General features: G+C 49.6%; 2 protein-coding genes across 3 annotated transcripts in view; one reads left to right on the top strand and one right to left on the bottom strand.

The window, feature by feature from the left end:
- Nucleotides 1-15,319, bottom strand: part of LOC140421380 (uncharacterized) — a 456,825-nt gene that overhangs the window by 110,007 nt on the left and 331,499 nt on the right. The gene's annotated exons all lie outside the window — the stretch shown is intronic.
- LOC140418530 (uncharacterized) lies at nucleotides 10,627-15,060 on the top strand. 2 transcript variants are annotated; one of them, XM_072502005.1, is made up of 2 exons: nucleotides 10,627-10,681; nucleotides 12,024-15,060. In XM_072502005.1, the coding sequence occupies exon 2, from the start codon at nucleotides 12,435-12,437 to the stop codon at nucleotides 13,623-13,625; it is 1,191 nt and encodes a 396-aa protein (XP_072358106.1). In that variant the 5' UTR covers nucleotides 10,627-10,681; nucleotides 12,024-12,434; the 3' UTR covers nucleotides 13,626-15,060. The 2 variants fall into 2 exon arrangements, 1 of the variants encoding a protein (XP_072358106.1); XR_011945114.1 differs by lacking the exon at nucleotides 10,627-10,681 and having other exon boundaries at nucleotides 11,466-14,359; nucleotides 14,441-15,060.

Raw genomic sequence — 15,319 nt, 5'->3', positions numbered from 1 at the left:
TGGTCAAACTGAACAAAGATTCATGGGGTTTCTGTTACCCAGTGAAACGCTTTCTTTTCTTGGTCAGTCATGTTTGCAATTCAGTGGTGCATATTTCAAAGTTATTTAGGGTGAAGACTTGAGAGCTATTCAATTGAAAATGAAGGCATATATAACAAATAAATATACTGATGTTCAACATTGAATAATAAAACAAATATTTGGTAAAATTGGGGGAAATTTTCTGTAGGAAGATAAGAATGATGCATTAATGATTGAACAGAGAGCATTGTTCCATTAGATATTTGCTGAACAAATGCTAAAGTTCAATATAAGTTCTATATCTTATGGTCTTACAAGTTGAGACATCTGTTTTAAAGGAACAGCTGTCTTCATGTAACAAGTGACCTGGCCTCCCAGCCAAACCATTGAAAGCTGCAGCAAGACTGTGCAGTTGAACGTTGCACAGGGCCATTGGGTACTGTGCTGCCAGCTGTTTCTGTAGCGTAGAGGTTATCACATTCACCAAACGTGCGAAAGGTGCCTGGTTCAAAACTTGCAGAAGCATTAAATGCTTCTCTTTTATTTTGTTTTATTTGAAAAAAGATTTGGGGGGGGGACAGGGGGGGGACAATTTAGCGTGGCCAATCCACCTAACTTGCACATCTTTGGGTTGTGGGGGTGAAACGCATGCAGACACATGGAGAATGTGCAAACTCCACACGGACAGTGACCCAGGGCCGGGATTCGAACCCAGATCCTCAGCGCTGTGGTCTGCAATGCTAACCACTGAATCACGTGACGCCCTGAATGCTTCCCATTTATGATGTGACGTTGCCGGCATTGGACGGGGGTGAGCACGGTAAGAAGTCTTACAACGCCAGGTTAAAGTCCAACAGGTTTGTTTCGAATCACTAGCTTTCGGAGCGCAGCTCCTTTCACAGGTGAATGAAGAGGTGGGTTCCACAAACACAGATAGAGAAAAATTCAATGATGCGAGATGGAACTTTGAATGTGAGTCTTTGCAGGTAATTAAGTCTTTACAGGTCCAGGCGATGCGACTGAAGAGAGGGATAATCACAGGTTAAAGAGGTGTGAATTGTCTCAAGCCAGGACAGTTGGTAGGATTTTGTACGCCCAGGCCAGATGGGGGGCGAATGTAATGCAACATGAATCCAAGATCCCGGTTGAGGCCGTAGTCATGTGTGCGGAATTTGGCTATCAGTTTCTGCTCAGCGATTCTGTATTACCATGCGTCCTGAAGGCTGCCTTGAAGAATGCTTACCTGAAGATCAGAGGCTGATTGCCTTTGGCTGCAGAAATGTTCCCTGACTGGAAGGGAACATTCCTGCTTGGCGAATGTCACGTGATGGTTTTGCTCAGTGCGCTAGACAGCTAGTTTGTGATGCAGAACAAGGCCAGTAGCGCGGGTTCAATTCCTGTACCCGCTTACACAAACAGGTGCCAGAATGTGGCGACTAGGGCCTTTTCACAATAACTTCATCCAGTGTCTGCATGGTCTCGCCAATCTGCCACGCCTCGGGACATCCTTACCTGAAGTGTATGAGGTAGACAACGTTGGCCGAGTCGCACGAGTATGTACCGTGTACCTGGTGGGTGGCGTTCCTGCGTGTAATGGTGGTACCCATGTTGATGATCTGGCACGCCTTGCAGAGGTTGTTTGCTGCAAACAATGGTCTGTTTGAAGTTGCGCGGTTGTTTGAAAGCAAGTAGTTGGGGGGGGCCTTGGCAAGATGTTCGTCTTCATTGATGACGTGTTGAAGGCTGCGAAGATGATGTCACAGTTTTTCTGCTCATGAGAATTCATCAGACGAATGAGGTTCCGGGAGTTCTTCCACAGACCGCAAGAGGCGTACAGCGAATCCAATGAGACAATCAGTGAACCGGAACAGCAGACTGAGAGATCTGTGGGACTGGAAGATCCAGCCAGCAGGAAGTACTGGAACACCCCACCCATTGAAACAATCCGATCAGCTGATTCTGCTGCTCGTCTTCCACGAAACCACTCCGTAAAATTGCCTCGAAAGTCCTTTTTGTCCAAATTTTGAACTCACATCTTTCCCCTCTTTTCCTGCTATCTCCCATCATGCTCTCTCAGAGCTCATCTTGTCTCTGATACTTACCCTTTGCTCCTTTGGCTCGATTCTCATTGAACTGTTGAACATTCAACGTCCACAACCTCTATGTTTCCACGGTATCTCCATGGAGTCAGTGTCTTTGTGCAGTTCCTCTTTAGACAATCAAATGAAGCTTGGTCCTCACACAGAACACATGTATGGTTTCTCCCCTTAGTGAATGGTGTGTTTTTTCAGGCTGTAACTGGTTAAAACTCTTTCCACAGTCAGTTCACTGGAACACACTCATTCAGGTGCGTGTGTGTCTCGGTGTTTTTCCAGTCACACTGATGTTTGAAATATTTTCCCACAAATAGAACAAACATTTTTCATTCCACATTCATAGTCTGAGGATATTCAGGTCCTGATCAATTAAGTGACACTGTCGGATCTTAATGTGATATTTGGTTTGTTTCATGTCTGAAAATCCTCTCCTAATGCCCTGGAAAAGGAGTTTACAAACTATCAGTACAGGATGGAAATTCAGAACAGACAATTCCAGTTTCTGGGGAACATTTTTTTCTCACTTCTTTCCCCAAAGCTATAAATCCCCGTCCCACACACTCTCCCTGGGCTGAAATCCAAATAAAGTATTTGATCATTATTTCTGTATCCTTTTACCAAAGTTATATAATTAGAGATAAGAATATGATTCATAAGTCACTTCATTTATGACTTGTGACAGACATGAATCTGAATCACCCTGACTGAACAGACAGAATAACAGAGGTGAACCTTGTGTCCAGAACTGACCATGTGGAGATTTGATGAGTAATCGCGAAGCGCGTTTCTCTAAATCTTCCAGGGTTTGCTTCGTTCTTCCTCTTCCTCTCGAACTAAGTTGTACCGGATATCAGACTCAGGGCCCATTCTGGTTCTCTTCCTGTTTACTAAATAACTTCAATCACATATGGAGAAGACTGAATCCACTGTTCGGTCCCTGCTCCAATCTCCATTCCTGACATACCGGCTCTATCCCTCTCCCTGGCAACAGTCTGCGACTTAGCCAGTCTCTTTGTAAACTTGGTTTCACATTTGATCCCAATATGAGCTTCTGACCTCATTGAATTTACAGTACAGAAGGAGGCCATTCGGCCCATTGAGCTGCACCAGCTCTCGGAATGAGCACCCTACCTAAGCCCACACCTCCACCCTATCCCCGTAACCCCATCTAACCTTATTGGACACTAAGGCAATTTAGCATGGCCAATCCACCTAACTTGCACATCTCTGGACTCATGTCTGTGCTGTCACTAAGACTGCCTGTTTCCAAGACTTCCGGTTGCGGCTATGCCTAGGTAGGTTGCACGGTCGGCAGCTCCCGCCGATAATGGAAGTCTGGGCCCTTTTAAGAAGCTCCAGCGGCATTTGGACGACGATTCTCGGTGTGGGTAGGAAACAGTGAGGGTCCCCCAGCACTGTATGGAGTGGACCAGGAGTGGAGCGGTCAAAAAAGTGGCTTTAGAGAAGAGAGAACGGGCGTGAAAAAACAAGATGGCAGCAGGCCGTGATCAGGCAGTGTGGGCCCAGTGGTCTAGGGAGCAGCAGGAGTTTTTAAGAAGTAGATTTGCTGACTTGAAGGCGGAGACGTTGGCCCCGATGAAGGCGTCGATTGAAAGGCTGGTGGAGACCCAGAAGATGCAGGGGATGGCGATAAAGGAGGTGAAGCAGGAGGCCTCTGATAATGAGGACGAGATTCTGGGCCTGGTGGTCAGAGTGGAAGCTCACGAGGTGCTGCACAAAAAATGCCAGGAGAAGTTCGAGGACCTGGAGAATAGGTCGAGGAGGCAGAACCTGCGGATTCTGGATCTCCCTGAGGACGTGGAGGGGTCGGTAGCTGGGGCGTATGTGGCTACGATGCTGAGTACGCTGTTGGGCACGGGAGCCTTACTGAGGCCACTGGAGCTGGATGGGGCGCACAGGATCCTGGCGAGGAGGCCGAAGGCGGTGGTGGTGAGGTTCCACTGCTTCACCGACAGGGAGTGTGGCCTGCGATGGGCGAAGAAGGAGCGGAGCAACAGGTGGGAGAACACCGAGATCCGGATTTATCAGGACTGGAGTGCAGAGCTGGCCAAGAAGCGTGCAGGATTCAATCAGGCCAAGGCGGTCCTCGACGGGAAGGGGGTGAAGTTCGGGCTGCTACAGCCGGTGAGGCTGTGGGTCACATACCAGGACCGACACCATTATTTTGATACGCCGGATGAGGCGTGGACTTTCATCAAGAATGAGAAGTTGGACTCGAGTTAATGGATTGCAGTATGTTATGGGGGTTGTTGGTGAGGGGGATGGGGCGGTGTTTGGGTGGGGTTTCCCCACGTTTTCTTGTGTCTTTGTGGCCCCGTGCCCTCGGGGATTTGGGTGAAGTCGCAGTTGAGAGGAGCTGCGTCACAGGGGGTGGGGTCGGCCCAGGCAAGGAGCGCGGTTTTACCCGCAAAATGGTGGGGATGGTACCTGAAGCGGGGGACGGTTCTGTGTTCGATGTCCGCATTGGTTCATACGGGGTGTAGGGGGGGGCTTTCTCTACCCCACTTAGGTGGAGGGGGCTGGAGATTTGGATGGGGAATCCACAGGGGGATTGGAGGTAGAGGCGGGAGCGGCCGGGGTCAGCATGATTCAGCTGACTTACAGGAGTGCAATGTTGGGGCAGGGGGATTAAGCTGTTGCTTGGCTGGGGGAGGGGGATTTGGGGGGGGGGGCTGGGTTGCTGCTGTGCTGACTGAGAGGGAATTGATGGTAATAGGGAGAGTCAGAGCGGGGAGCCTTCGCCTAGGGGGCTGGAGGGTGCGGTTGGCGTGGGCACGTGGCTGGCCTAAAAAAGGAGATGGTTAGATGGCGGGGGAGGAGGGGGATGGGGGTTGGGTAGCCCCCCGATCCGGCTGATCACGTGGAACGTGAGAGGCCTGAATGGGCCGGTCAAGAGGTCCCGGGTGTTTTCGCACTTAAAGGGGCTAACGGCAGATGTAGCCATGCTACAGGAAACGCACCTGAAGATCGCGGATCAAACCAGGCTGAGGAAGGGATGGGTGGGACAGGTTTTTCACGCAGGACTGGATGAAAAAAGAAATGAAATGAAAATCGCTTCTTGTCACAAGTAGGCTTCAAATGAAGTTACTGTGAAAAGCCCCTAGTCGCCACATTCCGGCGCCTGTTCGGGGATGTGAAGAACAGGGGGTCGCAATCTTGGTGAGTGAGCGAGTGGCATTTGTGTCAGATAAGGGGCGTTGTTACGTTATGGTGAGTGGCAGGCTGCAGGGGGCCCGGGTGGTGCTAGTGAATGTGTATGCTCCGAACTGGGACGATGCAGGGTTCATGAAGCGGATGCTGAGCCGGATTACGGATCTGGAGTCATGTAGTTTGGTAATGTGGTGGGGGAACTTTAATACGGTCCTGGACACGACGCTGGACCGGTCTAGGTCGAGGTCGGGTAAGAGGCCGGCAGCGGCCAATGTCCTGAGGGGGTTCATGGACCAGATGGGGGGAGTGGATCCGTGGAGATTTGCCAGGCCAAGGGCGAAGGAGTTTTCCTTCTTCTCCCATGTACACAACGCTTACTCGCGGATAGATTTGTTCGTGATAAGCAGGGCGCTAATTCCGAGAGTGGAGGGGGCAGAGTACTCGGCCATTGCGATCTCGGACCATGCCCTGCACTGGGTGGAGTTGGGGATGGGGGAGGAGAGAGGCCAACGCCCACTGTGGCGAATGGATGTGGGACTACTGGCGACGAGGAAGTCTGTGGGCGGGTCCGGAGGTGCATCCAAAGATATGTGGAGGCCAATGATAATGGGGAGGTCTGGGAGGCGCTGAAGGCAGTGGTCAGGGTGGAGCTAATTTCAATTAGGGCCCACAGGGAGAAAAGGGAGAGGATGGAGAGGGAGAGGTTGGTGGGGGAGATACTGAGGGTGGATAGGAGGTATGCGGAATCCCCTGAGGAGGGGTTGTTGAAGGAGCGCCGGAGCCTTCAAACGGAGTCTGACTTGTTAACTATGGGGAAGGCTGAGGCCCAGTTGAGGAAGGTACAGGGAGCAGTGTATGAGTATGGGGAGAAGGCAAGTCGGATGCTGGCGCATCAGCTGCGGAAGAGGGAGGCAGCTAGGGAGATTGGGGGAATTAGAGATGGGGGGGGGGGGTGGGCGGGGGAACATGGTGCTGAGCTCAGCTAAGATAAATGAGGTCTTTAAGGACTTTTATGGTCAATTATACGAGTCAGAACCCCCGGAGGGAGGGGAGGGGATGAGGCAGTTCCTGGACCAACTGAGGTTTCCAAAGGTGGAGGAGGAAGGGCGGGTAGAGGGATTGGGGGCCCTGATTGAGATGGAGGAACTAATTAAGGGGTTGGGGAGTATGCAGGCGGGCAAGGCCCTGGGGCTGGATGGGTTTCCCGTAGAATTCTATAGGAAATTCTCGGAGCTTTTGGGCCCATTGCTGTTGAGAACTTTTAACGAGGCTAAGGAAAAGGGAATCCTTCCCCCGACGATGTTGCAGGCTCTGATCTCGCTTATCCTCAAGCGTGATAAGGACCTGCTGCAATGTGGCTCCTATAGGCCGTTTTTGCTCCTTAATGTGGATGCCAAGCTGTTGGCCAAGATCTTGGCCACTAGGATTGAGGACTGTATCCCGGGAGTGTTTCATGAGGATCAGATGGGGTTTGTGAAGGGCAGGCAGCTGAATACGAATGTGCGGAGGCTTCCGAATGTGACCATGATGCCCTTGGAGGGTGGGGATGCAGAAGTGGTAGCGGCAATGGACGCGGAGAAAGCTTTTGACAGGGTGGAGTGGGAAGTGTCAGGCAGATTTGGGTTTGGGGAGGAATTCATAGGGTGGGTCAAATTGTTGTATCAGGCCCCGGTGGTGAGTGTTTCGACGAACCGGCGGCGGTCGGGGTACTTTAGACTATATCGTGAACGAGGCCCTTGTCCCCCCTGCTGTTTGCCCTAGCGATTGAGCCGCTGGCTATGGCATTGAGAGAGTCCAGAAACTGGAGGGGGTTGGTTCAGGGGCGGGGGAGGAGCACCGTATTTCACTGTATGCGGATGACCTACTCCTGTACATTGCAGATCCGGTGGAGAGGATGAGGGAGGTCATGCGGATACTTAGGGATTTTGGAGACTTCTCGGGATACAAGCTAAATGTGGGAAAAAGCGAGCTTTTTGTGGTGCCTGCGAGGGGCCAGGAGAAGAGGTTGGGAGAGCTACCTCTCAAGATGGTGGAGAGGAGCTTTCGGTACTTGGGCATCCAGGTTGCCAAGAGTTTGGGGGTCCTGCATAAGCTCAACTTAGCGCGGCTGGTGGATCAGCTGGAGGAGGACTTTAGGAGGTGGGACATGCTGCCACTCTCCCTGGCGGGCAGGGTGCAGTCCGTAAAGATGACGGTCCTCCCTAGGTTCTTGTTCGTCTTCCAGTGCCTGCCCATTCTCATCCCGAGTCCTTTTTCAAGCGGGTAAATAGGAGTATTAGAGATTTGTGTGGGCAAATAAGACCCCGCGGGTTGAGACTGTTTTTGGAGTGCAGTCGGGTGGGAGGGGGTTGGCGCTGCCAAACGTGTGCAGCTATTACCGGGCAGCAAATGTGTCTATGATTCTGGAATAGGTAATGGAGGGAGAGGGGGCGGCGTGGAAGCACCGTCCTGTACAGATACTAGCCTGGGGGCACTGGTGACGGCACCATTGCCACTTCCGCCGAAACAGTATACCACGAGCCCGGTGGTGACGGCGACACTGAGGATTTGGGGGCAGTGGAGAGGGCATAGTGGGGAGGTAGGGGCCTCAGCCTGGACTCCGATATGGAGCAACCATGTCTAGGATAGACGGCGGGTTCCTAAGCTGGCACAGGGCGGGAATCAAAAGGATGGGTGATTTGTTTATCGATGGGACTTTTGCCAGTCTGAGGGCGCTGGAGGAGAAATTTGGGTTGCCCCCGGGGAACACTTTTAGGTACATGCGGGTTCGGGTGTTTGTGAAAAAGCAGGTGGGGGAATTCCCGCTGCTACCTGCCCGGAGGATGCAGGACAGGGTGGTCTCAGGCATGTGGGTGGGGGATGGCAAAGTATCGACATATACCAGGAGCTGCAGGAGGCGGAGGAGGCCTCGGTGGAAGAGCTGAAGGGCAAATGGGAGGAGGAGCTGGATGAGGGCCTGTGGGCTGACGCCCAGGGCAGGGTCAATTCCTCCTCATCTTGCGCCAGGCTAAGCCTGATTCAGTTTAAATTAGTGCACCGGGCGCATATGACAGGGGCGAGAATGAGTAAGTTCTTTGGGGTAGAGGACAAGTGTGTGAGATGTTCAGGGAGCCCAGCGAACCACGCCCATTTGTTTTGGACATGCCCAGCACTTGCCGAATTTTGGAAAGGCTTTGCAAAGACCATGTCCAAGTTCTTGGACACTCGGGTTAAACCGAGCTGGGGGAATAGTGATATTTGGGGTATCGGATGATCCGGGAGTGCAGGAGTCGAAAGAGGCTGGAGTTCTAGCCTTTGCCTCCTTGGTAGCCCGGAGAAGGCTCTTGTTAATGTGGAGGGACGCGAAGGCCCCAAGCATAGAGGCTTGTGTCAGTGACATGGCGGGGTTTCTCAGGTTGGAGAAGATGACGTTTGCCTTGCGAGGGTCCTTGCAGGGGTTCTCCAGGCGGTGACGAATGTGATATAAAATAGTTACTTTAAATATTAATGTAGATGTAGGCCAGTCTAATTCATGTTAGTTCACAGACAAAGGATTTCAGAGAGCATGGCAAGGGAAGAGGGATGGGGTGTTTAGAGTATGAGGAGAAAAGGATGCTGGGTAATAAGAGGCCAGAGGAAGGAATGAGAAGTGAGCCAATTAGGATGTATGGCCAGGTCAGGAGGTGTATAGGATGACCTATGGGAATCTTGCATGTGAAACTTGATGCCATTTGAATGTGTTGTTAGAGATTTCTTTGTTCTCTAGAAGCACTTGATTCTGGAGACCTAGGAGACTGCTTGTGTTCTGGGATTTTGTGAAACGAGTCAGACTTGCAAGTCGAATAAAAATAACTAATGCTATGCCTACAAATCCATCTCGAGTTTATTTGAGGCCAGACTGACGGGTAAAGATAAATATGTTTTATCAGCGGTGGCAACCGTTCCTTGACTTTCTCGCGGAACGTTAGATGGAGGTCAGCAGCAATCCAGGGGGGTTGGGGGGGAGGTTGATTTCATTTTATTTGTAAGGGGCAAATGCCCCACCTTGTTTTGTTTGTTAAACTGTTAATTTGTTAGAGGGTTAAATTGTTTTTGTTGGCTTATTGTTTTGTTCTCTTTGCATTATATTTTCTTTTGTAGTGGTTTGTAAAAATTATTGAAACATTTTGAATAAAAACATTTTTTTAAAAAGACTGCCTGTTTCCACATACATTACATGATCTGGCCTCTCTCCTGTGTCTGTGCGCCTGGGGCTGAAACCTCAGTCATGCCATTGTCACCTCCCGATTCGACAATTCCATTACACACCTGGCTGCTCTCCCACATTCTACCTCTGTAAACTTAAAGCCATCCAAAAGTCTGCTACCCATGTCTTAATTCACAGCAAGTTCCTTTCCCCTATGATCCCTGTGCTCCGAGACTTGCATTCGCTCCCAGTCAATTGAAAATGAAATGAAAATCGCTTATTGTCACAAGTAGGCTTCAAATGAAGTTACTGTGAAAAGCCCCTAGTCGCCACATTCCGGCGCCTGTTCGGGGAGGCTGGTACGGGAATTCTCACCCTTGTTTTCAAATCCCTCCATGGCCTCCTCTCTCCGTGTCTGCCATCTCCTCCAGCTCTAAACCCCCTGAGATATCTGCACAGCTCTGATCCTGGACTCTTGCACACGCTGGATTCCAATTACTACACCATGGTTTTAAGTTCCCTCGGCCCCAAGCACTGAATTCCCTCCCTAAACCTCCCCGTCTCCACCTCACTTACCTCCTTTAAGATTCTCTTTAAAACTCACCTCTTGGACCAAGTTTTTGGTCACCTGCCCTAAATCTCCTTTTGTGTCTGGGTGTCTCACTTTGTTTTATAATGTTCCTGTGAAGTTGACTGGGATGATTTATGATGTTAAAGGTGTTATATAAATAGAAGTTGTTGTTGTTGACTGTAACCCTGACCTCCTGTTTTACAAAATCCCATTGGTTTCACAACAAACTCTATCTCTGATGTCTTGCCCCCTGCGGGTTTGCAGCCTCTATAAAGACGGCGGCCGTTAACTCAGGCCTGTCACCGGGAGCAGGCCGCAGCTGTCCCCCCGCTCGATGCAAACCCGGACCCGGAAACTTCTTATTGGGGTTTGGGGTCCACACCGCGTTTCAGTGAAAACGCCCGGCCGAGACCAGCATCGACACTGCGCATGCTCCAGCTCACAATGATCGGGTAATTGACGGCAGCTCGGGACCAATAGAAAGAGAGGAGCGGGGCTGGAGTACCGAGGGAAGCAGCTGATCCTCCAACCAATCGGAGTGAATGGGGGGCGGGGCAGAGCCTCGATCACCAACGTGACTAAGAGCATGCGCAGTGCCGATGACAGGTTAGGATTCAGGCGGTCGGGTGAAAATCGTTTGCCGGTCAGATCCGCGTGGTGAGTCATGAGGGAGGGATGGAGGCGTCGGATAGGTTGGGAGGCTTTACAAACACTTCGTGTTGGCCACAGGTCTGGATACGAAGCTCGGATACAGCAATTGAACCGGCGAAAGCTGCTCGGGCTTTTCCCCGAGACAGGCCCGAGTGGCCGGGCGCACGCGAAGGGAACGAGAGCCCCGGGTTTGCTCCACCTCTCGTTCACTCTGATTGGTTGGAGGAGCAGCTGCTCTCGTTCCTCCAGATCCGCCCCTTCTTCCTATTGGTCCGAACCTGCCGTCAATCAGTCCCCGGGCATTGTGAGCTGGAGCAAACCCATCACCATCATTGTCAGCTCCCTGGTTTGCAGCTGCGGAGCTTCTCCCTCCCGGGAACAGGCCCAGGTTAACGGGCACCATCCTGCTTCAGACACTGGAGGGTGGTTCACATCAGATCAGAGGATGGGGGAGGGGGACAAGAAATAAGAGCTTACACTTTGCACTCAAATCAATGAGGACTCTGATCTCTGGCAAGAAAGGAAACCCTGGCAGGTGGGCGGGGAGGCTTCACAAATACCCGCTGGAGGCCCCAAACTCCCAATAAGACCCATTGATTTTATTGTCAGTCTGCAGACAGGAGCTGGAGAACTGAACCCAGGCAGAGGAGAGGGAGAAAACTGGGAGTGGAGGAAAGAAACGGTGAGATGGGTTTGGAGTTCAGCCCAGGGAGGAGGGAGCGTGTGTGGGACGGGGATTGACAGCTTTGGGGGAACAAGAGAGGAAAAAATGTTCCAGAGAAATTAGAATTGCCTGTTCAGAATTTCTATCCTGGACTGACAGTGATGGCTTTTGTAAACTCCTTTTACAGGGGGTTAGAATTGGAGAATTTGCACACAACAAACTGAACCCAACAGAAAGGTTTGTCTCTTTGCGAATTCTATCCTGCATTGACAGTGATGACTTTTGTAACATGAGAGATTACAGCTCTCAGGAAAGATTAAATGGAGAGGGGTGATGTGAGAGAGTGACCATCAATAAACAACAAGTCATAAATACAAGATAGTTATGGATAAATCCAAGGGGACAATACAGACAAATGTATTTCCTCACAGGTTCTGAATGTGCAACCCATTACCATGGAAAGGAGTTGAGGAAAGTGCTGAGATGTTTTCAAAAGGAAACGGGACAAGGACATGAGAGAAAATGGAATTGAAAATCAGCTGAAAGGCTGAGATTTGATAGATGGGACAGTCGGGAGATGTGTGCCGAGTATGGACAGCAGCAGAATCTGTGACAGAATGGCCTGTTTGTGTCTTATATATTCACAATATTACAATGTAATCTCCTTTCACATAATATTTGCAGATGCAAACAACATGTTGAGATCTGACCGAGTCACTTGATTCATCAGGACCGGCCTTTCAACGTGGAAGGAGAAATGTTTGTCTGTTTTGTCTTTTGGAAAAAATTTCAAAAATCAGTGTTTGGAAAAGCACCGAGACACGGACATCAAGTAATTTTCCACAGTTAGCTGGAACTGAGCTTTAACCAATCACACAGCATGAAATTAAATTGCAGCATTTACATCAGGGAGACACCGTACTCAGGGCTTCTCCAAGTTGGAGAGACATAAGGACATTCACACCAAAGGAATCAAGAAGCAGCAAAAGGACATTCAGCCCCGTGAGCCTGTTCCACCATTTAATAACATCATGGCTGATCTGACAGTGACCTCAAATCTGCATCCCACCTACACCTGATAACTTGCCGATAACCATGGAGAAACCGTGGCAATGTGGGGACTGTGGGATGGGATTCAATTACCCATCTGAATTGGAAACTCATCAACGTATTCACACTGGGGAAAGGCCGTTCACCTGCTCCGTGTGTGGAAAGGGATTCACTCGGTCATCATACCTCCTGACACACCAACTTGTTCATACTGATCAGAGACCATTTAAATGTGCTGACTGTGGAAAGAGCTTTAAGCGCAGAAAGGATTTACTGACACATCAACGCACTCACACTGGGGAGAGGCCATTCACCTGCTCTGTGTGTGGGAAGGGATTCACTCTGTCATCCCACCTCCTGACACACCAACTTGTTCATACTGATCAGAGACCTTTTAAATGTGCTGATTGTGAGAAGAGCTTTAAAAGCAGAAATAGTTTACTGTTACATCAACGCACTCACACTGGGGAGAGGCCATTCACCTGTTTGGAATGTGGGAAGGGATTTACTGATTTGTCAAACCTCCGTGCTCACCATCAGGTTCACTCTGACCAGAGACCTTTTAAATGTGCTGACTGTGAAAAGAGCTTTAAATCCAGAAAAGATCTACTGACACATCAACGCCATCACACTGGAGAGAAGCCATTCACCTGCTCCGTGTGTGGGAAGGGATTCACTCAGCCATCATTCCTCCTGAGACACCAACTTGTTCATACTGATCAGAGACCTTTTAAATGTGCTGACTGTGAGAAGAGCTTTAAAAGTAAAAAGGATTTACTGAGACACCAAAGCACTCACACTGGTGAGAGGCCATTCACCTGCTCCTTGTGTGGGACGGGATTCACTCAGTCATCAATCCTACTGAGACACCAACTTGTTCATACTGATCAGAGATGTTTTAAATGTGCTGACTGTGAGAAGAGCTTTAAAAGTAAAATGAATTTACTGAGACACCAACGCAATCACACTGCGGAGAGGCCGTTCTCCTGCTCCGTGTGTGGGAAGAGATTCACATGTTCATCCCAGCTTCTGCAACACCAGCGAGTTCATACTGGGCAGAGACCGTACTCTTGCCCCGTGTGTGACAAGAAATTTACTCAGTCATCCCACCTGACGAGACATCAACTTGTTCACATTGATCAGAAACCTTTTAAATGTTCTGACTGTGAAAAGAGATTTAAAAGTAAACCAAATCTGCTGAAACACCAGCGAGTTCACACGGAAACAGAATCATAGTATATACAGTGCAAAACGAGGGCATTCAGCTCATCGAGTGCACCAGCGCTTAGAAAGAGCACCCGACTTAAGCCCGTACCTCTGACCCAACCCTTAACCCCACCTAACCTTTTTGGACACTAAGGGCAATTTAGCATGGCCAGTGCACCTAATCTACACAATTTTGGACTGGGGGGGGGAAACCGGAGCACCCGGAGGAAACCCACGCACACACGGGGACAACGCGCAGACTCCGCACAGACAGTGACCCAAGCCGGGAATCAAACCTGGGTCCCTGGAGCTGTGAAGCAACGGTGCTAACCACTGTGCTACCATGTGGCCCACACGTGGGAGCGGTACTGGGAGAGGCTGTTTAACTGCTCCGTGTGTGGGAGGAGATTCACTCTGTCAAACAACCTGCACAGGCATCAGCAAGTTCGCAGGCAACAGCAGGGTTTGGATTCAGCTGTTGTTGCTGCTGTTAGTGACATTCAGGACTGAATGATGCCTGGATGTCCGTTCCAGTGGGGCTCCACAGTTTCCGGTACATATCAATGATTTAGACTGAAATGTATGCACCACGATTATATAAATGTTGTTCATGTGTTTTAGACAATGAGGGAGAAAGCCATGGACTGGGCCAGGTGGACAGAAAAGTGGTGAATGGAAATTTAGATAATGAGAGGTTAGGAAAACACTTCAGTTAACTCCCGATAAAAATAAGGTCACTTCAGGATAATGGAAAAAACTGATTGGTGAGTATCTGATGAATCTTTATTTGTTTCATTCTTTTTTTATATAAATTTAGAGTTCTCAATTCATTTTTTCCAATTCAGGGACAATTTAGCGTGGCCAATACACCTAGCCTGCGCATCTTTGGGTTGTGGGGGCGAAACCCACGCAAACACGGGGAGAATGTGCAAACTTCACACGGAGAGTGACCCAGAGCCAGCATCGAACCTGGGACTTCAACGCCGTGAGGCCGTAGTGCTAACTACTGCACCACCATACGGCCCTATTTGTTTTAATCTTCAGTTTATTTACTTAAGTCAGTGAATAATTAAATAAATAATGCACATCCAGTTCCATGTGGGGAAACCAGGACACTTCCATTACGCTGGAAATGTCATCAGCTGGAACAGCAGGAAGCAAAGGGGAATGGTCCAGAGGTATTTTTGTGACTGGAAGACTGTTTCCAGCAGAGTTCTGGATTGTTCAGGACAAGATTCCATGCTTTGTGTGGTATATATGAATGATTTAGATTTTAACACAGGGACATGGTTAAGACATTTGCAGTCTTGTGGTTTACAGTGAGGAATAAAGTTGTAGACTACAGGAAGATATCGGTAGACTGATCAGCTGGGCAGCAAAGAAGCAAATGGAGATCAATCTGGAGGAGTGTGAGGTAATAAATACATTTGTGGTTCGTGTACAAGGACACACAGATCTTTCTCTACTCTGGTATTCTGCAATCTCTCTATTTAAATTATTATTCTTCCCAACACAGGACAACTTCACTTTTTTCCCAAATTATACTTTATCTGCCATATATTTCCCACTGACTTACCCTATGTGTGATCTTTCTGCTGGCTGTGTAACTGGGTGAAGCTCTTTTCACGGTTCATTGGAACTCTCTCACTTGGGGGGGGCGGGGGGGGGGGGGGGGGGAGGTGTTGAGAATCGGCACGTTTCCAGTCACAATAATATTTGAAATC

This window comes from Scyliorhinus torazame, chromosome 5 (genome assembly GCF_047496885.1).
Source record: "Scyliorhinus torazame isolate Kashiwa2021f chromosome 5, sScyTor2.1, whole genome shotgun sequence".
Classification (NCBI taxonomy): domain Eukaryota; kingdom Metazoa; phylum Chordata; class Chondrichthyes; order Carcharhiniformes; family Scyliorhinidae; genus Scyliorhinus; species Scyliorhinus torazame.
This window is presented reverse-complemented; position numbering and strand designations above follow the sequence as displayed.

What these genes read in the sequence shown, in the direction of transcription:
- LOC140418530 (XM_072502005.1), top strand. Translation starts at nt 12,435, where the DNA reads ATGGAGAAACCGTGGCAATGTGGGGACTGTGGGATGGGATTCAATTAC.